The sequence below is a fragment of the Eschscholzia californica genome, unplaced genomic scaffold (genome assembly GCF_041429995.1).
Source record: "Eschscholzia californica isolate CP2 unplaced genomic scaffold, dmEscCali1.0.p SCAF_3, whole genome shotgun sequence".
Lineage (NCBI taxonomy): Eukaryota > Viridiplantae > Streptophyta > Magnoliopsida > Ranunculales > Papaveraceae > Eschscholzia > Eschscholzia californica.
This window is the reverse complement of record NW_028238420.1, coordinates 56,912,401-56,935,683: the sequence shown is the minus strand read 5'-3', so window position 1 is coordinate 56,935,683 and position 23,283 is coordinate 56,912,401. Positions and strand designations below refer to the sequence as shown.

General features: G+C 35.6%; 2 protein-coding genes across 3 annotated transcripts; both read right to left on the bottom strand.

Annotated features, from left to right (window-relative positions):
• Positions 1–10,323: 10,323 nt before the first annotated feature.
• LOC147552250 (GDSL esterase/lipase At5g55050-like) lies at positions 10,324–13,030 on the bottom strand. 2 transcript variants are annotated; one of them, XR_015237194.1, is made up of 6 exons: positions 12,493–12,969; positions 12,208–12,347; positions 11,610–11,852; positions 11,266–11,515; positions 10,975–11,107; positions 10,324–10,838 (listed from the first exon to the last, which is right to left on the bottom strand). XR_015237194.1 is itself a non-coding variant. In XM_086667185.1 (5 exons), exons 1-5 carry the CDS (start codon positions 12,734–12,736, stop codon positions 10,618–10,620), a joined length of 1,098 nt encoding a protein of 365 aa, XP_086523311.1. In that variant the 5' UTR covers positions 12,737–13,030; the 3' UTR covers positions 10,324–10,617. The 2 variants fall into 2 exon arrangements, 1 of the variants encoding a protein (XP_086523311.1); XM_086667185.1 differs by lacking the exon at positions 10,975–11,107 and having other exon boundaries at positions 12,493–13,030.
• A 1,143-nt stretch (positions 13,031–14,173) lies between these two features.
• LOC147552249 (cation/H(+) antiporter 15-like) lies at positions 14,174–18,414 on the bottom strand. The gene is made up of 3 exons (XM_086667184.1): positions 17,894–18,414; positions 16,021–17,130; positions 14,174–15,715 (listed from the first exon to the last, which is right to left on the bottom strand). The coding sequence occupies exons 1-3, from the start codon at positions 18,152–18,154 to the stop codon at positions 14,369–14,371; spliced, it is 2,718 nt and encodes a 905-aa protein (XP_086523310.1). The 5' UTR covers positions 18,155–18,414; the 3' UTR covers positions 14,174–14,368.
• Positions 18,415–23,283: the final 4,869 nt, after the last annotated feature.

Sequence of the window (23,283 nt, the reverse complement as noted above, 5' to 3'; positions counted from 1 at the left end):
GTTTTCAATTTCATGAGATTGAGGTGGTATTTTAGGGGGGTAGTGGAGCAAGACTTTCGCGGACTCTCAGTCTGAGGCATTCAAATCCAGACATTTGAGAGTCCACGAAAGTCTGAGGCATTCAAATCCAGACATTTGAGAATCTATGAAAGTCCGAGGCATTCGATTGTAGACAAAATATGTCCCAGACTTTGGTGGACTTCATAGTTTGATGAATTTGTGAAGGATTTGGGACAAATTTGGAAGCCAAAATGTCTTTCAAAAAACAAGAGACATTTGAAGTCCATCATTTGATCAAACAACAATAATAATATTAAAATAATAAATGTCTACCAAATGTCCATCAATGTCCACAAATATTCACAGATGTTTACGAAAGTCGAAAAATATATTTTTGAAATGTTAGTATAAATATATTATTTCATGTGATTAAACAATAATAATAATATTAAAATAATAAATGTCTACAAATGTCCATCAATGTCCACAAATATTCACAGATGTCTACGAAAGTCGAAAAATATATTTTTGAAATGTTAGTATAAACATATTATTTCATGTGATTAAACAATAATAATAATATTAAAATAGTAAATGTCTACCAAATGTCCATCAATGTCCACAATATTTACAAATGTCTACGAAAGTCGAAAAATATATTTTTGAAATGTTAGTATAAATATATTATTTCATGTAATTAAAAAATAATAATAATAATAAAATAATAAATATCTACCAAATGTCCATCAATGTCCACAAATATTCACAGATGTTTACGAAAGTCGAAAAATATATTTTTGAAATGTTAGTATTAATATATTATTTCATGTGATTAAATAATAATAATAATAATAATATTAAAATAATAAATGTCTACCAAATGTCCATCAATGTCCACAAATATTCACAGCTGTCTACAAAAGTCGAAAAATATATTTTTGATTAGCACAAATATAATATGCATTACACATTTTGTCAATGGACTCAAGATCTTAAAATGTCCCCAGGACATTTTGTCTATGGATCAAATGTCTTGAAATGTCTATAAAGACATTTTGTCTACAAACACTCAATGTCTTGAAAATGTCTATGAACACATGTTGTCTATAATAACTCATCCGAAATGTCTTGAAATGTCTACGGGATATTTTGTCTATGAAAGTCTGTGAAAGTCCCGCTCCACTACCCCCCCCCCCCCCCCCCCCTTAGAAGGAGGCATGATTCTATGAGCTCGAGCTCACACGGTGAATTGTGAGCTCGAGCACCACAACCGTTGATTGTGGTAGATTGACTCTCACGGTTGAACTTTCCCTTAATATAGGGAAGTGCAAAATTCAAATCTTTTTAAAGACCCAAATGACCTCTGATTCACGGTCTTCTCTCTCAGTCTCTCTCTCTCTCTAAAATTTCTTTTTCTAAAACTCAAAAAACATCAACACTTTTAGTGAGGCTGTAAACTTGCAGATAACATCAACACTTAGTGCAAATTCTTTTCCTTATTTCAAATAAATATTGATTAATTAAATAAAACCTCATTAGATTTGGCAAAAAAAAGGTTCATTTTAGTTGGATTCGGGCCAAGAACACTAATGCTTTCATGAATTTTGACATTGATCAGATTAAACTAAACAAGAACAACAGATTTTAATTATAGGCACCAAAACTTAGACTTGAATATGTGAATTATTTAACTCATAGAACTGTAGATTATTTCATATTTGAGGTTGGATTTAACCTTTGATTAGAAACTATGCATCAAAAAAGTGAATGAGAGAAAAAATTGCTCAAGAAAAACCCAGTCTCTAAGAGAAAGTAAAAGATTCTGATTAAGTTTGTGGGGAAGGAAGAAGAGTTATGCCGATTGAATGGCTATTTGGGTGAAGAAATCGTGAAAAGGAAAACCCTAGAATTGGTTAATTTGGCTTAAGAAGATATTAGATATGAAAAAACCTAGAAGATTTATTTTGGATGTTATTTTTGTAATTATAAATGTGAAATAGGGTTTATTAATTATTGGTTTTAACTGCTCCTTATTTTAAGCAAAATACAACTGTATTTTTAGGGCGCATGGAGATCAACGGTTGTTAGAGCTCGAGCTCACAAATCACCGTGTGAGCTCGAGCTCAATGAATCAGGCCTCTTTTAGAAGTATGGGTGTTCTGCCATAATCCTCAAACAATAAATTCCTTTTATTTTTCAATAGTCAAAGTTAGATTTTCCCTAGTAATTTGTCTTAGGGTGCTTCTAAAGGCACCAGACCAAAAGACTGTTAGCATCCATCTCTGTTAGCACCAGGCCTAACCGCTCCTTTCTCTATTAGCACCAACTAATTATGTAAGCACCAGTCCCTTCTCAGTTAACCCTAACCCTTCCATCCATCCCTCACAAAACCAACCAAAAATCTCAATTTCAAACTTTCTCTCTCTAAGCAAACCGAACTCTATTCACCAAATCTTTATATGCATGGTCAGACCGACTAATGGTTTCGAAAGGAAGAAAGCGAGGACTGGTCTTGTTAGAGAAATTGGGAATGGCCAATTATACATCTTGTTATTAAGTATTTATTTGTCGTAGACGATCACTGCAAAATTCAAGAAGATCCATATTCAATAATCCAACGTAGGATTAAGATAACAAGATCTTCTTCACCACGTTTTGGAATTAGAAGAACATGTAGATTCTCTCTCTATCTCTATATGCATTTCTCCCTCTCTAAAACTTTTGTCTCTCTAAAATCAATTCTCCTTGTGCATCTTCTCTCACTCTAGATGTCACTTTCTTTATTTAGTTTTGATTTTAGTGAGATGAAAGAGGGAGACCAGAGATGTTTATTGAGATATGTGATTTTAACATTGTTGCCAACAGGAGCATCATTAGTCGATCCACTTTTAGCCTTGGTCAACATAATCTCTAATCTTTTGTTCCTTGATTAGATCCAAAAGAGACTGGTGTTGAAAGGATGATGACCGGACATGACATACTCACGATGCAAATAGGGCTCTCATCATCTTGAGAGTAGTAATACCCCTCAATTACCAACTTGTAAGAATAAATTCGTCTTCTGTTCTTCACGGCAACTGATCTAGATTAAATCTTCTTTGGTTATATTAGTAAGCTTACCTTTCTAATCCACACTTTGCTATTCCATTAATAATTTTCATTGATCATTAAATCACTTTCATAATTGGAATACCTTTTGTTTTGGAAGAAGAAGGTGGAAGAAGCAAACGAAAGTTAACGTCACCCACATTAAAAATCGGTGCTTAGAGAGACATCGGGTCAATGACCATTGGCCCGAGTCAATAAAATTTTTGGATGCTAACAGCCTTTTGGCCCGGTGCCTTTAGAAGCACCTTTGTCTTATTTTCAAGATTTCAAATTTACAATAGAAAAGGTTTATAACTTACTATTGGTCTTCTTCGAGATTTATAAGTAGAAATTTTTTATCACAAATATAATTAATTATATGAAATTTACTTTTATCTGAAAGTGGAGATCTTTTTGGACAATTATAAATAATAGAGAAGAAAATGTAAGTAAAATAAAAGGAGAAAAGAGACATTGACTACTTCAATTAATATGAAACTTTAATTGACAGAATAATGGTTGGAAGTCAAATTAAACATTGGGCAAATGGGATCAAATTTCTTAGGCAATGAAGTGTTAAAGGCCAAATTATGATTAACCCCTTACCCTATGATGAGATTCATGGACTGTGTTTCTAAAATTACAACGGACAAGCTGGGTGATTGGAGAAAATAGATGAATTTTTTGGGGTACAAAATTTTGGGTGGAAACAAAAAAAATTTGTTTCTTCCAAACACTTCATGTTTTCAGCTTCTTCTTCTCCTACTTCCACATGAACTCCGACAACCTCTATAAAATCCGGCTAACTTCCAGGCAATACTTCTTTCTCCGTCTTCTATTCTCTCTCTCCATCCTTTTCTCTTTATTCTCCCTATGTTTTCTCCCTCAATATATATATATCTTCGACGAAGGGAAGGAACCCCTTCGCCAGAACCCTAGTTTCCAGACGAAATCGATCTGGGTTCGTCTGGAAACCAGAAATCCGACGAAGGGGTTCCTCCCCCTTCGCCGGAGTAAGAGAGAGAAAAGAGAACGAGAAGAAAGAGAGACAGGGATCAGAGAGAGAGAGAGAGTGTGAGCGAAAAGGAAGAGAAACAGGAGAGAGTATAGACATAATGTCGCTGGTCGTCACCGGTAACTCCGACCAGTGATACTCTGTCGGCGATCTTAAGGGTGTGTTTGGTTCTTCTTTTTTTGGGTTTCCACCTTTTTTCCCGAAAACTATTCTGGTTTCCCTAAAACACGGACCATAAACAATTATATAAAGGGAGGGGCTAAAGGCCCCCAACCAAAGTGTTGTAGGCACCCAGATTGCACTTGGGACATCTCACATATTTGTGCTTTGGTTTGGGCCTACAACAGTTTGGACGGGTGGTTTTAGCCGCACCCTTATATAAAAGTTATGTATTTCTGATGGCGCCAATCTTTTTTATCCCACAATTAAATAATTACTCGTGACAATATTGATACATTAAAGATGTCATATGGTTATAACAACCGTGAAATTTAAACTCTCACAAGAATGACTCTAAAGTCCTACTAAACTATGGTCTAAAGCTCAATTACGTTACTTATATCATAATAATTTGAGTTCAATAAACCATAAAATCCACAATCTCCCGAAATTGAACCTGAGACTTGATTATGTCAACATTGTCGACCACTTTGACAACCAAATGTTGACAGGACCTAAACCTAATTATTTACCTCTATTATGGATTTTTTTGTGAGAAATAAATAATCTTCAATTATTTACTTTCGGTAGTATAATTTCAATTTTCTTCTAAGGTTGAAGTGATCATATCTATAACTTAAATGACACTTTTTCATAAATTTAACTTAAATTTTGGCCTATCCTCAATGTAAACTCAAGATAACTTCCCTCACCACTTTAGAAACCTTATCAACCATTATTTGGCAACTATGGAAAAAAAAATGTGACATTGTCTTTAATGACAGTAAACTTGATCTTCCAATTCTTATCTCCTCTATAGATAGTTTTGTCACTGTCCAAACAATGCATCTACACACCTTCCAACCCAATCAACCTCCTGTTCTCTCCAAATGGTCTCCACCACCCTCAGGCTATATAAAAATTAACTATGATGCAGCATGGGATAGGTCTTCTCTACTTACCTTTGTTGCCATTTCCATTACAGACTGCACAGGTAGACAGCTTGCCAAAGGATCAACCAAGCTCCTGAGTCGATCGGTAGATGAAGGGGAGAGCAAAGCTTGCTGTTTTGGTATAGAATGGGCAAGGAAGCACAATGTACATCGACTTATTTTGGAGGGAGACTCGACAAATGTCTCAAACTTTTTGAATGGCCGTCAGAACTCGATACATTGGACAGCCAAGTATGTTTTGAAGCATATCAAGAACATAGTGTCTTCTTTTGAGCATGTGACTTTTTTGTTTGTGAATAGGAGGTTTAATACGACATCTCATAACCTCGCTATCACCTCTAGGAAGACAAATACTTGTAATTTCAATTGTCTTTCTTCTTGCACTCTTTCGCATTGTAATATCCTAAACTTCTATCAAGAGATATTACTTTGACTCAAAAAAAAAAAAAAAAAAACTCAAGATAACTGAGACAGTACCCAATAAAATCATGGATTTCTTTGTACATTTTTTAATTGTTTGGTTTCGATTAAACCCCCTGTCTTGCTAGAAAAAAGAAGTAATACCATCGTGCACCTAATACGAAATGTTTCTACCAATGAACTGATTTTTATAAATAGTATTGGTTCATATGAAACTTTCAAATTATAGGACAAACTACTAAGTTAAAGATTAACTTTACACATATTATAAAGTTCAGTTCATGGAAACTTGTGATCAAAGCAAAGTTTAAACCTTATTAATTAGTTTTATAGAATACCCATAATCTTGCAGTATGCTTCCTCCACATGGAAAGTTGGATGATTTTTTATCTCACATTTTGCTGAATTTGGAAAAAGCATATTGTATAACTCCACTTTATAAAGGCACATGAAATTATGCCATACTTGGGAACCTCTTATATACTCGATATATTTGTTGGTACAGATCGTCCGATTAATCTTATTTGACAAACCTCTTCCTTTTTGTGTGTCAAACCGTAAAAGAAAACTACAACAATTACATGATAATGATAGGAAACTTTCGTGCATTTTTAGAAAATTTCAAATTTGTTTTATAGAAAATTTCAAATTTGTTTTATATAACAAATACAACATAGCTAATGGAATATATGTCATAGTTATATCTAAGTTTGTTAATTCATTGTAACAGATTTGCCAGTTTGTATTGTAACTGAGTCAGCAGGTTATTATCAATCTATTTTCATTCTAATATAGATTCTCCTGCATGTGACTTTGCATTATTCCAAGTAATCTTATATGTTTAGGTACTAATTAGGTACTAATTATTAATTATTTTGCTTAACATTGTTATTGTTTATTAAAAACACAAGTCTTCCTGTATAAACACATATTTTAACACATAGTAGACTGTGGTTTGACACTGTGGTCCGGTCTTTCTGAATTGATAATGTTAAATTATTTTTATTGTTTTCACTTTGTACCTCTCTAAAGTGAGAAATGTTATACATATTAGCAACAGTTTCTGGCGACTCGTCACACCAAATAAGAAACAAACAAAATAACGAAAAAAATTACAAAACAAGAATTAAAAAGGGAAAGAGTTTTGACTGCTAAATTAAACATCTTTAAAGCCAACTAGAGCATTAAACTTACTCTAAATACTAGAAGTTCTAGATTTGATTCTCATAGAAGCAAAATATATAATTAATCTATTGAATTTGAACATAAATAAAATAAAATTATAAATCAGTTGCCTTTCATATCTTATGAAATAGTTTTGAGGGTCTATACATGACCCTTATAGTACAAGATATTATGAAATAGTAGTTATTATAGCTATCGATACAGCAACGCAATTTCAATCACTTTCAAAAAAAAAAAAAAACACAATTTCAATCAATATCCAAATCAAAAGAAGTAATACATAATTGATTTCTTCCTTTTTTTTTTTTTGTTCCTTGTATATGTGGAACCATGTGTTGTTGAATCGGAAATTCCACTCTTTTATCTTATCATAAAGTAAGTAAATATTTCAATAAAAAAAAAAATATTCCAACAAAAAAAAAATGAAAATGAAGTAAATATAAAGAGTAAAGGTCTGATCTGTCACACATCGGGGGCCATATTTTTCAGACATAAATCTTCATAGTCATGTCTCTTTCTGCCCTTAAAAAAAAAAAAAAAAAAAAAAAGGAAAAAAAAGACTTTTGTGTTTGGGTCAGTGTTGTATCGGGACCCGCGAATCCATCCCCCTGTTTTCCCCACTTTACCGCGTTTCTCTTCACAACTGGCATTGCCGCGTTTTTTCTTTTAAAATAGAAAATCTTTGTTATTATTCCTCGAGATAAGCATCTTAAAGCACGTGCCTTTGAAATCTAAGATCTTAACTTCATCTAATCCAGATCCAGCATTTTCGTGACCCCACTTGACATGACTACTGCACATTTGTGTGGCCCCCCTATCCTGACCCATGTGGAAATCCTGTTTCCATCTGTAGGCTGACTTAATATGCTCCCATTTTTTTTAAGAGGGGTTGGGCAAAAGGCCCAAAATCAGCCCAACAATATGTATCAGGCCCACTGCAGATAAAGAATGAGGGGCAGGTCCAAAAAAGTCAGGCTAGGGGTGGAATTTCTGAAACACCCTTCTTCTTTTTGAAATTTACGAAACGACCATCGAAAAATTCCCGGGAAACTCGAAAATTTCTGGCAAATAATCTGACACGCCTCCCATCAGACTGTGTACTTTCCATAAATTCACAAAATTGCCATCGAAAAATTCCCGAGAAATGCGAATTTTTTTGAAAAATAGTCTGACGCACCTGACATTAAACCTTGTACTTTCCATGAATTTACAGAATTGCCATTACAAAATTTACCAACTTGCCATTTTCGTTCTTTTTTCCAGATTTATTTCTTATTTCTTTTTTATTTTCTCCCACACATATTTCTCTCTCCAATCTCAACAAATTTCGTTCTTTTTTTCCAGATTTATTTCTGATCTCTTTCCAATCTCAACAAATTTCTTCATTTTTGGTAGTATTTCATTGATTTGTATAAAGAAATTTTCTTGTGTACCGGGAACTATTTAGTGTACTGGTCATCTTTTAGATATGTACTACACATTTTTGTACTGGGAATTTTCTTGTGTACCGGGAATTATTCTGTGTACAAGCCATTTGGTTATGTACTAGAAATTTTTGTAGTGGAAATTTTCTTGTGTACCGGGAATTGTTCTGTGTATTCGTCATTTGGTTATGCACTAGACATTTTTGTACTGGGGAATTTTCTTGTGCACCGGGAATTGTTCTATGTACTGGCCATTTGGTTTAGTACTGGACACTTTTGAACTGGGAATTTTCTCCTGTACCGGAAATGGTTCTGTGCACTAGACATTTAATTATGTACTTTGATGTTTTTAGAGATGAAGAAGATAAAATGTGAAACAAATAAGAGTGATGAAGAAGAAATATAAGAACATAAAACTTTTAGAGAGAGAGACATAAAACTTTGATGTTTATAGAGATTGAAAGAGATGAAGAAGATAAAATGTGAAACAAAATAAGAATGATGAACACAAAAAAATGAGAACATAAAACTTTTAAAGAGAGTAAGAATAGAAAATTGATGTTTTTAGAGATTGAAAGAGATGAAGAAAATAAAATGTGAAGCAAAAAAGAATGATGGACATCCAAAAATAAGAAAATAAAACTTTTAGAGAGAGAAAGAAAAGAAAATTTATGTGTTTAGAGATTGAAAGAGATGAAGAAGATAAAATGTGAAAAACAAAATAAGAATGATGAAGAAGATTTTTGGATGTATAAATAAGAAGAAAGAAGGAGTTGAAACAAAATATAATGGGAGGGATCCAAAAAAATTGGCTGAAATTTCGTCAAAAAATGACGCCATTTTTGAATTTTCAGAAAATCTGAATGTTTCTCTGACATGACGTCATGTACGGGGAATTAATTGCTTCGCTGTCGTCCGTCAGATTGTCAGAAAACACAGAACTTTCCCGTGGAGGGGTAAAAGAGGGATAAATGAAATAAAAACCAGAAAACTGTGAGCTGTCCTGACAATTTGGACTGGGTTCTAATTTTTTTTTTGGGCTGGGGGTAATGCTTATTTACCCTCCATTTTTTGGGCCTCTCACTCAAAAATCCTTTTTTTAACTGGAGGCGCCTACCTTGAAGCCATGGAGTGAAACCAATTCAATTCCATCAAAACATTATGTACAGAGTTACAACTTACATACCACTCTAAAATCAACCCTAAATGCACGGGAAACACTTTTTAGAAGAAGAAGAAGAAACAACCAGGGAGTGCTAGGGGTGCTTATAAACAAAATGACATAAAAAGTGGAACGCCGCACCCTCCATTGTATCACCCAGTATGGAGGTGGGAATCGGGCCGGACTTGGCTTCCATGGTCAGTCGAGTGAGCTCGTGAAAGTAGACGCCTCTTGGTATTTGTAGGGCTAATGGAGGTAGATACTTTCTACATTTTACGGTGGCTTTTGTGGGCACTCGAAGTGGATTTTGTTGGGGGCGGGATTCTCGATTTAACATAGTGACTTGATTGTGGATATTAACTATTCTGAACCTCTAGTGATTGTGGCAACGGATCAGGTTGTATGTTTAGAATATTTTACTCCCTGGCTGAACTGTTGAAATGCTCACCACGCCCCATTGGCAAATGTATTTCTGTTTTGACTCCGACAAGGGGAGTTATGTAGCCGCCCCCCTATTACTCTCAAAGATCTTACGACCTTTGAAGATCTAATAAAAGGTCTTAACAAATAACCCCCACTTAAAGGCGTCTGGTTTCCACATAATCACTCCACAAATTTGGGTTGTAGGTAGGACCAACAGCAACAAGGGAGTGCTTATAGAAGTTCTCCCCCAGACAACTTTACCCTCGTAAGCCCGTTTTAACTGAAGATAAGCTCAATGTGCTTGTACATTTTCTTCCTCATATCCCAATCAGCCATATTCATGAGGGTTTGAGCACAATACCATGGGTTGACGTCCAAAATTTCCCCAAATAGCAAAATTTGTATGCGGAAAGGGGGCGCCTTTAAAACTTCTCTTGCAATAATCTGAATCTATAAATTGGCAGACCACTAATGCCATTAAAGTTAGTCAAATTGTGAAGATTTAAAAGCTTATAAGTAGTTCTTTTCTTTACAACTATCATCTTTGATAGAACATCTAAGTTGGTCTTTGATTTTTCTTTCCGAGGTTTACAACTTTCAATTTTCAAGCAGACTTAGGCCCAACGGGCCATAACGCCCGCTAGTAGAAGAATATATATCCAAAAAAGCAAAAATTCGTGCAACTCTTCTTCCATATATTTTCTCGTTGTGATCAGTCGGTGCGGCAAATTCTCTTTCCATTTATATTATTGATAGTATTTTTTTCCTTGTTTCGGCAGTCTTTGGCCATTATATAGCAACTAATTGCCGCACATTGATAGGGTAAACATATTGTTGTGAACCTTCAAAAATTGTCTCAGCAAAAATTTTAGCAGCAGCCTCAGTTGGATGGTAGAGGTCCCAGAAGACATGATCATTCCTGTTGCTACAGTATTTGGCAATGGGTATGCAAGGAATCCTGGCATTAAGATTCCCTAGACCACAACAAGCAGCTTTTACCTCATTAAATCCTGCAAACATTTAATCACAACAAACATGAGAGAGATCAATTTGAGCCCACCTTAGTACCACATGGGCCTGTTGGCGGGCCTAGAACTAGTCGCTAATCCGAAGAAATTTGATAGATATTATTAAGTTGGTTCTTACTTATTCTCTCCTAGAAAGATAGTTATTGAACACCCGTCTCATTACCAACTTTATCACCGTGGATTAAGGCATTACACAAGCCCATTAGTGGTAGACTAAATGGTACGTTTCGGTGGAATGGGCCTACCTAGGTCTGCACACAACCAATAATCGCAACAAACTGATCACTCGAAAGACCTAGCCAATATGTAAGACACGAAGTGTTACATTCATAACCTAAGTCAATAAGGTCTTCCTAAGTGTGTGTGTGTGTGTATGTGAGCGCGAGAGAGATAACTATGTTAGACATACCATAATGAGCTGGTTCTTGAATGAAGTCAAGCAAAAGACTGTAAGTGTCTAAGAAGGAATAGTTTATGTCTTTAACTTCTGATCTCATAGCCTGAAATAATGACTTAAGCCCCTCATTGTACTGAAAAGACCAATAATTTGTTTCCTCATAACAACCTCCTGTCTTATTTTGGCTTCTCTGAGAAGGACAACATCCAATAGCCCCAGCGCCGATCACGACGAACTTTCGGGCACCCAAGTTGTATATTTTCTGCAGAAATAAGATCAATAAATGTTCAATATAACCGAAGATCATTTTTCGGAATCTTCTTCATCATATATACATTAAATAGAGAGATTTGTACCTTCAACTGGCCTTTTAGTGTGAGAATAAGCAAATCAATGAACTGTCTTGGAGTGTTTTGTTCAGGAAGTTTAGACCCAGATTTGAAGTAACCAAGTATGTCATTGCTACCAATCACAATGGCAAAGAGTGATTTTGATAGATAATTTTGTACACCACTGTTTCCTAATTGTTGAACTAGCTGCCCATATACAGTTGAGTAGTAATCTATTTGCTGGTTGAGAGAAGCCACCTTTTGTTGTATCTACAAAAAGAGTTGAATGATCAGCCCTATGGATCAAATCGAGGATAGCTCTGTTGATAGAGCATCGTGTGAGAATAGTCCCACATTGACAAATAGAAATGAAGTGACCAGATAATAAATTATCTAGCTAGGTGTTCTCGATATTCCTAACTAATTCGTTTTGATTTTGATAGCTACATATGGTACCAGAGGTCACATTTGATCCGCGTTAGGCAACAAAAAAATGTGTGACAAAATATAGAAAACCCCACATGTAAGGGGATGCCTGAGAATAGTCCCACATTGATAAAAATAAGTTTCATAATAACTAGTAAGATTTGGAGTTAGATGCTCACGAACTCAAGTTAAGACTTACCGAAAATCTACTACTATTGGTATCTAAAATTCCGGCACCACCAGAAGCGAAGCTGACACCACCGGAGAAGGCGTTGCTTTTGTTGGATGCAGATGTTAGTGAGAGATATGGTGGTGAAGTTGGTAATCCTAACTTCTCAGCTTGCACCCATTAAACAAGATAAACACTTCAAATAAGTATACAGATTAGAAGTAGAAATGCAAAAAAAATCAATTGAATTTTGATTAAAACCCATTGATATGGTAAAACAGTAAAAGTGAGTTGATGATTAATATGGTTAAATACCCATGAAATCAGCAGAATTCTTGCCATTACTAAACCTTCCAGTTGCTTTTCCACCAGGAAAGTCTATGCCATTATGAGGGAAATCTGCCCTGACAAGAGAAAATCTGAGGTGATTATTGTTGCCAACATCTGCTAGAGAGTCACCAAATACAAAAACAGCAGGAACCATCTGACCCTCTGTATAATTCATCAAGGCTAAAAGTAGGATGAAACCCACTAACCAAATAGGATGATGATTACCCATTTCAATCTCTCTCTTTCTCTAATCTTGGAAGAGTTAAGAGTATTTCTTACTAAAGGCAGAGAATAAATATATAGAGGGAATAAGATGACATTATTATTGGTGTAAAGTTGTGTAATAAATACGACTTAACCCTTAATATTTACATTCACTAGCACTATAAGAGTGGTTCTATTGATACAACAAGCTTACAACAAATTCCAATTAAGTAGTTATATTTATTTCCAATAAGTTTAAATGTAAATGACTTGGAAGCCCATGTCCACTGAAAAAGAATCTTGTTGTATATTTGTCGTAAGTTGTATAAATAATTTTTTGTTTATATTACACAATTCAATGATGGTTTCTTGTATATGAAATCGTGAGTTAGTTGGTAAAGTTTACTCTATGTATGAGTTGATTGTTTCCTGATAAAGTGCACGTGTTTTTTACTGCGTTATTTACTGATATAGTTTTCTTAACCAGCTTCGCTTATTCGTTTAGGTAACTTGACTTTACCTTTATGGTTGAAAATAAAAAGTGGTACAATTCAGGATAGATTAGCTTCATGTCTCTATGATTTCATTAATTTCCAATATAAAAAGAAGTTGCACCTTATCCCATGTGGGGATGGTGGTGGTGGGGATGGTGGATGGATTGGGTGGAGGAGAAGAAAAGCACCGCCCACTCGGAATAGAACAAAATATACAGATCACCTAACACTTAACTCCATGGCTTTCACCACTTCAAAGGACTCTTTTTGGATTCTTATCTTTTTCATCATTTTCCTACAAAAAGTTTATCTCTTCAAACTCAAAAGCATTTCAGAATGCTATTCTTTCTTTCTTTAAAATTAAGGTTAATTGTCGGTTGTAAACTTAAATGTTTTGTTAATATGAAAAGAAGATTGCAATTATCGGTTGAGATCGGTCCTAGTCATATCTCTCGAAAAATGCATTTAGGGCTAGAGTGACTTCTTGAATTATGATTTTTATTTGGTGCACCAATTAAAAGATTATCAGAGAGTCACCCAATTACTACTACTAGTGTGAACTCATTCATATACACATTCTTTTTCTACCCAATTTGAGTTCACATAGGATCTTGATTATGTGATTTGGACAGGCACTTGCATATTATTTTCACACTGTACCTCAGTGACTCAGTCTGTTTCTCATTAAATTTGGCCCTAGGTTTCAAAGGACAGGCCTCTGAATGGAGCCATGAATGAATTTGTTCTTTATACTTGTTTTGGAATTTTTGATCTCTCCACAATAATGGAGAGTTATACCCACATTCTTTTTCAAACAACCCCCACGACCCCCGCATTTATATTTTTCGAAACTGACAACCACATCAGTATAGCATTGTACGACCGCCCAGTATAAACAAAATATATATAATTATAAAGTCATGCTTTTAAACCAAGAATTATTATCTACATAGATCGACACCGATATCTATCCCTAGGTAGATATTATTTGCTTTATTCACAAACCATTAATGATACTCTATGTCATATTTCTATACCTTATATAACCACTAACAAAAGAAAAGCACCTACAATTAACAATACAATCAAAATTAAAACTTACATATACATATTGGGTGTTAGGTTTTGAAGTTTCAATATATGAAATTCCATTAGTACAAGAATCAATGCCATTGTGTACTAAATTTTGTGACTCTTCTTTGAGACAATACTGCACTAGGGTTACCATGTGGGGATGATGAAACTTGATTAACATGATGAAAGTTATCATATAACTCACAGTATTGACTACTATTAGGTGTATCAGTGCCACTGCCACCACCAGCTCCAGCACCAACATATTGTTGCATTATCAACACTGAAGTCGTCGTTCGGAAATCACCTGAAGCTAACAAATCTCCAATAGCTCCAAGTTCAGGACACTCACTCCAATCTATCAGACCAGAGGTTAATGGATTCACCATGCCTCTTCCTCTCCCTACTATAAACAAATCATAGCTATTGTTATCAAACATCTTAATAATCTGAACTGTTTCTTCCCCATCATTAACTAACCTTTCAGTATACTTAACCGATGCTTTATTCGAAGTTTTTGTTCTAAAATCATGTATGTAATTATCGTCTCGTTGTCTTTCTCTTTCATTGTCTATAATAAGTTTTAAAGCTCCCATGTCATCATTTGACATAGTTTCTTGGAGTTTTAGCGCGTCGTCGGTGGGTAAAAAACGTAAGACTGTTAGGTTAATATTTTGTCGTTCACTAAGCTTCCAACCTAACGCTAATGCTTCTCGATCGTCTGGTCCACCGAAAAAAAGAACAGCAACTTGGTGTGAACTTACTTGATAGTGATTGGAATTTGTACTAGTACCAAAACCTGTTATCCCACCTAGGCCACGATCAACAAGAACGCCAACTGAACAAGGAGCATTGTTTAGTACATTATCATTGATTTCTCTAAAGAGTGGGGCTATTTCTTCCATACTACCATCAAGTGTTTGTTGTTTATGATAAGGGAGAATGATAAAAGAAATGCCTTTATCTTCTGCAACATCACATATTTCTTCGTGCATACTTGGATATGGTGAGAAGGCAATTAGTGTTTCAACAGTCACACTACCCTCGCAAGCTCGTTCGTAGTTTTCAAACGCGTTAATTATATGTTCGGTATGAGGTTGACTTTGGACTGCTTCACTATTTGAACGAGCATCGACTGTGGAAAAAGACTTGTGACTGGCGTGTTCGACAAGGTGGAGAGGGTAGATGCTTAAAGGATACTTCTTGTTAGATTGACAAGCTCCAAGGAGGTTGAGAATGGCAGGGACACTTCTAGGGTTGTGAATGCATGGAAGTACTCTTAGTTCAGGATCTCCTTTAGATAGTTGGATCTTCCTTCTTTTATATACAATGAAATGTCTCTGTGGTTTATAGATTGCTTGAATTATTGGAGTTATAATGGCACCACTCAATGGTATTACTACCATCATAAATGTGAATGTCCAATCATTTAGAACCTGCATTTTACCCAAGTATATGAATCAATCAAATAAAATACTATATCATTATGCTCTTCATATAATGATTCGGGTGCTAGTGGTGATCAGAGGTGGTGGGTAGCGGTCGAAAATTGTGGTGATGGTGAGACTTAAGAGTTAAGATTAAGATTTAGGGGTAAATATTTTAGATGGCCCAAAGTCGCGGGCAAACGTCAATATAAACCAAAACATATCCTTTATGACCATATCTAGTGGGTACCCAAATAGTGAATGCATGCTATAGTATAAGGGATGGATTATGGATAGAGTGAGAGAGAGAGTACCTCCTGGTCAAATCCAGCATTGATGATAATAATATGAAGAAGACCTTTGATGCTAAGAACCATAACAAGGATAAAGCCCTCAAGGTAAGTCATGTGGTAATGTAGTTGAGAAGCAACAAAACCAACAACTACCCTAGCAAGGGAAGCCAATATAAACACATATAAGAAGCTCTTATACTCCATTAAGTCAACTTCAAGAGTACTATCACTACGGCACATGAATTTTAAACTACCACAAAAAACCTCAAAATGTGCCCTTATTCCTGTTGTTGCAAAATAAATAGGAAGCATTAATCCATTCCCAAATTGCTCAACCTTCCCTATCAATGTCGAACCAAGCGGGCCTCGCGATATAATAAGCCCAAGAACAAAAGGCCCAAACAACACGTGAGTGCAAATAAAGTCCGTAATAACACCGAAAAACAATATAATGGTTAATAATACCGTGATAACAACGTCACTAAAGCTTTCTCCATCAGGCGTTCGACTAACGACATACCTAATAATCGGTCGAACGACGAAATAACACAAAACAAAGAATACTATGTTGAGAGCAATCACCCAGACTAGTGGCGTTTTCTCAAAGGCAGTCAATCTACTCGTATCATACGAACTAAAATCTCCTTTTCTAGAAGAAAGAATAACTATAGGAAGAATCAACCAAGCCAAAGCTGTCTCAACAATCGAACAAGACATTGCTATTTTACCAATATCAGTATTGAAAAGTTTAAGTTGTATAAGTATTCGACTAAGGCCTGGAAAGCCCGAAATAGATGCCGCAATGCCCATAAGAACGCTTCCTATTCTTGGTCTTATTGTCCTTGTAACATGCTCTCCAAACATATTTGTAGTTTGTCCCTTAAATGGTTTGACATTTTTATATACCATTAAAGCAATAAAACCAGATACTAAAAGATTATATAGAACAAGTAAAATGGCCTTCTTTCCAGTGCCTTTAATGGCATTAAACTCCATACTAACACCCAAGGCAAAGAAGTGATACATTAGACCTATCATTCCTGTTGATTCAAGAACTGTCAGTGTACGCAGTTGAAATAACTTGAAGTGTTCCCACCTTCCCATAACACTGCTGCATAGTAATAGACCACTCTGCAACTCACAATAATCAAACCAAAACAAGACATAAGAATTCAATGTTTCATTTCAAAATATTATATATTATATGTGTAGCAATAGTTCTATTGTTTTCGAACCACAAGTGTTTGACTCGGGCCTGAACTACATTGTCCAAAGTCTTAACAGTTATCGATATTGTATCCACTTTTCAAACACATGACACTATGTGGTGTGAATAGACATTTAGCTTGCGCTCCGCACGCTTTCCTAAGTGATGTTAGACTATTGCATGAACACTATGTGGCTAGCCGGTCAATTTACTCCATGTCTTTTTGCATATCTCAAGGATGCCGGGTGGTGGTGACTTGACACAAAAGAACATCCGGATCAATACTTGGACTACGCCGGGCATAAGATCTTTGGACGATATACTTTTCTTATGTATAAAGCCTTAACTTATGTCTAATTGTGATTGAGTAGTACTTTTTATGGAGTACTTCACACGGAGATGACCTAAAGACTATTCTTTTTATGATAATGTTCTAGCAAATTAACCTGGAAATCAACAAAAATTTAAAACTTTAAAAACTGTAATTATTTTTTAAAACGTCATAATCAGAGTTTTCACCCACAAATTTAACAATAATAAAAAAAATTACCAAAATATATTAAAATAAATTATTCATAAAATGTTTAGAACAGATTGATTTTCAGATATGATGGCTACACGACAAAAAGAACATCATGAATAATTCTTAAAATCTTAAAGTTAGTATAATGTTTTAAAAAAGAGTACCAATATTTGAGGGACAATCCTGGGTTGGTGGATTAGTTTGAAGAGGTAGACAAGGAGGTGATAGAGAGTAACAATAATGATAATCTGCATAAATAAGAGTGTTAATGAGTATTTGAGAGCATTAGCATCTTCCCATAATCCATTTGGATTCAATAGCTTTGTTGGAAAACAGCCAGCTGCTAGATCGTCTCTTTGTCCATTATCTCCATATGCTAAAGCATCTTGTGGCGTAATCGTGAAACCTCCCGTCATAAAATCCATCTCGATATTACTATGTCTTCCCCCTCTTCTTCTTCTTCTTTTTCTTCTTTCAGTTCAATAGAATACGATTAAAATCTACCAATATGCCCGCGTGATGTAATTTTGATACGTACCCTTTTTCTTAAAGGGTAAGTATTTTATCGAGAAGGCGAAAATGATTGAGCCTGGCTACCAAGACAGACATGGTAGCTTAGGCTTCTCTCTCTCTCTCCCTCTTTTTTTTTTCTATCTCTCTCTGGTAATTACATAACAAGTTTCTTAAGTATGGGTATATAATTAGCCATTAATTATGTGTGGTGATAACTACTTCATTACTAGAAATTTACCAATCATTGATTTTTACCTGTTTTTGGTTGACTTTTAGTCTTTTCTGTTAGTTAGTTTGTTTTGTTAAAAAGGAAAATTTTAAGGTTGTAATAATGTTTTAACTCTTAATTATAGGTAATAATATGTCTTTGTTTGTCAAAGGTTTGTAAGCAAATGTGTTTGTCTAAAAATAGGTACTCATGGACATTCCAACCTTTCATAAATTAAATTGACTAAAATTTAATTTAATTGATATTTCTTCTCAGATATTCCTTCACATTAATCCACTGGCACATCTATCCTCCAGGATGGAATTTTTAGTGTAAAATCTTTGTATGACATTGCTTCAGATCAAAATCATAGTCCAGCCCAATTTCCGGTGAAGAAAGTTTGGATGGAAAAGGTACCCACTAAGGTCTCCTTCCTTTTATGAGCTTGTATCCTGAATTCAGCCCCCACTATGGACATGCTTCAAAGGAGGGGTTTCAATACCCAAACATGTGCCTGTTATGCAGATCGGCTGAAGAAAATGCCTCTCACTTGCTCATCTCCTGCAGCTTTACTGAAACCATATGGAGATACTTCCTCCCGGTGATCAATTGTCCGTCTCCAATGTCATCCACTCTGGATACTTTCTTCAGGTTTTAGAAGTTTGAGAAGTCAGATACGATGAAAGGATTCCTTCAGCAGATTACTCCCTTTGCCATTTGGTGGTGTATATGGTTAGAGAGGAATAATCGTCTTTTCCGTGATGTTGCTAACTCCACTGATAGAGTTATTATGTCGATCAAGGCCACCATTTTCAACTGGGGCTTGCCGACTAGGTTCTTTGAGAATTTATCTGTGAGTTTTTTGTTAAATTCTTGGAAGACTATAGTTTCTATATGTAAAGTCTCCCATCCTCCGTTGCTTTTGTAGTTCTTTTTTCGTGCTTCCTAAGCACTCGGTTAATATATTATCCCGCGTCAAAAAAAAAAAAATCCACTGGCACATCTATCGTATTTAGGGACTTTAATTGATAAATTTGATTTCTCTGATCATCCACGTTTTTAATTGGGAGTGTCAGTTAACATCAATATCTACATTTAGTATATTTCTCCTCTGCATTGTTCTGGATATGGTAAATTGGTAAAGCCCCTCGTTGGCAACGGGGGCGAAGTATTTGACCCTTAAGCATGGATTTCCTATCTCAACTGGCAGGACAGCTTCCATTCCGTACACCATTCAGAAGGGTGTCTCTCAGGTGCCTCTTCGCGGTGTGATGCCATAGGTCCATAGTACGTTGGGAGTACGTTCGGCGGAGACTAAACGGATCAATCCACTTGACCTAATCTTTTGAGCCTCCAGTGCCCTACCCAACTCGTTAGAACGCCTATAGATTCGAAAAAAGAGTTGTAAGATGTAAATAGAGGCAAGAAATCAAGGATCGAGCCTCCCTTTATTCAACCTCCCTCCCTTATGGAAGAGCTTGGTTGACTTCGTCAGAAAAGAAAGTAGGTTCGTGCTTCTTTCAAGGAAGCCCTTCGTTCTTTCCGGTTGGGTGGGAAGTTAGATGCTGCACCGCGATCCCTCAACCCATTTATGCTTCCAACCAAGGCCATAGCCTGAGCATCGTTTGTACTTTTTTTGGTAAATAGAAACAATAGAAAAATAAATGTGTCGAGTTTGTGTTATCTCAACGTCACCCACAGTATTACTCCAACCGCCCTTGTATGTTTTGGGATAATCAATAATAGGAAGAGATATGACTTGTACAACTCGACGAGATATTCAATTGCTACCGTATTCATTGTGGCGGGTAAAATACACACTTTACCTTGAACAATGTAACCTGATTTGAACATCTTTGATTATTGAGAGGAATCTTCATCTATTAAGGATTGAAGATCTGAGTCTTCATGAAACTTTTATACCGACGAATCCCAATTCTGAACCAAGGTAGATGATTTTAGTTCAGCATAGGTGGTTGGGGTGTATTCAGAAGTGACAAAAAGGATCGAGTAATGTGGTGCCTGTAGCAGATGTTTAGGGGGGGGGGGTAGTGGAGCGGTACTTTCACAGACTTTCATAGACAAAATGTCCCGCAGACATTTCAAGACATTTCAGATGAGTTATTATAGACAACATGTGTTCATAGACATTTTCAAGACATTGAGAGTTTGTAGACAAAATGTCTTTATAGATATTTCAAGACATTTGATCCATAGACAAAATGTCCTGGGGACATTTTAAGATCTTGAGTCCATTGACAAAATGTGTAATGCATATTATATTTGTGCTAATCAAAAATATATTTTTCGACTTTTGTAGACATCTGTGAATATTTGTGGACATTGATGGACATTTGGTAGACATTTATTATTTTAATATTATTAATATTTAATCACATGAAATAATATATTAATACTAACATTTCAAAAATATATTTTTCGACTTTCGTAAACATCTGTGAATATTTGTGGACATTGATGGACATTTGGTAGATATTTATTATTTTAATATTATTATTATTTTTTAATTACATGAAATAATATATTTATACTAACATTTCAAAAATATATTTTTCGACTTTCGTAAACATCTGTGAATATTTGTGGACATTGATGGACATTTGGTAGACATTTATTATTTTAATATTATTATTGTTGTTTGATCACATGATGGACTTCAAATGTCTCTTGTTTTTTGAAAGACATTTTGGCTTCCAAATTTGTCCCAAATCCTTCACAAATTCATCAAACTATGAAGTCCACCAAAGTCTGGGACATATTTTGTCTACAATCGAATGCCTCGGACTTTCATAGACTCTCAAATGTCTGGATTTGAATGCCTCAGACTTTCGTGGACTCTCAAATGTCTGAATTTGAATGCCTCAGACTTTCGTGGACTCTCAAATGTCTGGATTTGAATGCCTCAGACTTTCGCGGACTCTCAAGAGTCCGCGAAAGTCTTGCTTCACTACCCCCCCTTAGTTGTGACTTTGTGGTGCACGCCCTTATATTGTGATTTTGTAATTCCATGAGAACTGGTGCATTTATAATGCATGCTGATGTGATTCTGATATAAAGGACGAGAGGTGTCTATAGTAGTACCCAACCCAGGAGAGTCTGTGATGCCGGTAACATTGTGTACCTCGACTTGAAAGGTTACAGGGATACAGGGTACTTGGTTGCAGGGGCGAAACCAGAATCCAATGCAATTGATCACTTGAAAGGTTGAAAACCATAGCAATTGATCACTTAATAATTTGATCACTTGAAAGGTTGAAAAACCATAAGGTCTTCCTATTATGATTACTCTTTTTTTTTTTTTTGAAAATATTATGATTACTCAATGACACTTTTTTTTTTGTTGTTGAAATACCCAATGACACTTGAAGTAGAAAAAAGGCAAGTGTTCCGGGAAAATAAGCTAAGTTTCCAGAACAATAAATTTTAGGTGGAAACAAATTATTTTTGTTTCTTCCAAACATCACCCTTTCAATTTTTTATTCTTTCTTCTTCTCCCCTCACCTTAACTAAAATTTCGGCGACCTCCACCAAATTCCACCATTAATGTCGGCGACCTCCACCGGATTTCGGCGACCTCAACTAGTTCTCTCTTCTTTCTTCTTTCTTCTCTCTCTTTTCTTCTCTCTTACGCTCTCTCCCTCTCACGAAAATTCCGCGAAGGGAATCTTCCTTCGCCGGAAACTCGTATGGATTTGGAAGATTTAGACACCTTCGTCTGGTTTCTAGACGAAGGTAGCTCACCTTCGTTTGGAAACCAGACGAAGGGAAACCCCTTCGGCGGAACTACAACAAAAAAAAAGAGAAGAAAAGAAGGGAGATGGGAAGAAGAGAGAAAGAGATAGAGGAGGAGAGAGAAATTCCGGTCGGCTAACTTTATTCCGGCGACTTGAGGGGGAGGAAGTGTTTGGTTTGAGTTTGCACCATCTTCCCCGTAAACATTTTTGCTTTCCCCAAAACAATGTACCCAAACAAAGACAAGATTTTCTATAGCAATTGATCACTTTTTGTTTTTTTGTTGAAATTATAGCAATTGATCACTTAATAATTTGAAACAAAATGAAAATTAAATCAATATATTGTTGGAAGTATGATTTAAACCCTGGTCTTAGGGTTGGAAGTCCTCATACTCTACCACTAGAGCTAGAATTAGATATCCATGCATTCATAGTCTGAATTTAATATCTCGAGACCAAGCCGGGCAGTTCCACATAGTTCCGCCCCTGCTTGGTAGGATTAAGTGGTTGTCTTGTTTCATAAGAGCAACTCCAAGGAGGGTTCGACTGAGGCCAAACGGTCATGTTGGGCTTCATCTCATCCAACGGCTAGATTTTCTCTTTTTTTTTTTTTGTTTTTTTTTTTTTTAACAAATTTCAATTAGTTTAAATATTCTTTTTGAACTCTACACATTACCAATTAAAATACATCCCACAAAAATGTCGGCCTCCGAATAATTTTTCAACTTTGAAAAAAAAAAATATTATTTCGAAAATAGTTCAAACACGTGTTTTGTATACACACAAAATCACACACATTTTTCGCACACCAACAAAAAGTCCACACACGCGTTTCCTACATGAACAAATTTTCGGCCTCAAGAGATGTTGGGGTTGGAGCTGAATTTTTGAGGCTGAGCCGAGGCTGAAAATTTTGGGTGAAAAATATGATTTTTTCGACCTAAGACAGACTGGGACTGGGACTGGAATTGCTTTAAAGGAGTTCATGTTGAGTCATATATTGGTCAGTTTTGACCAGTCAAAAAGTGGGCAGATTGACTTCTGAAACACTTGTCGAGCCCTACATGTGAACAATTGC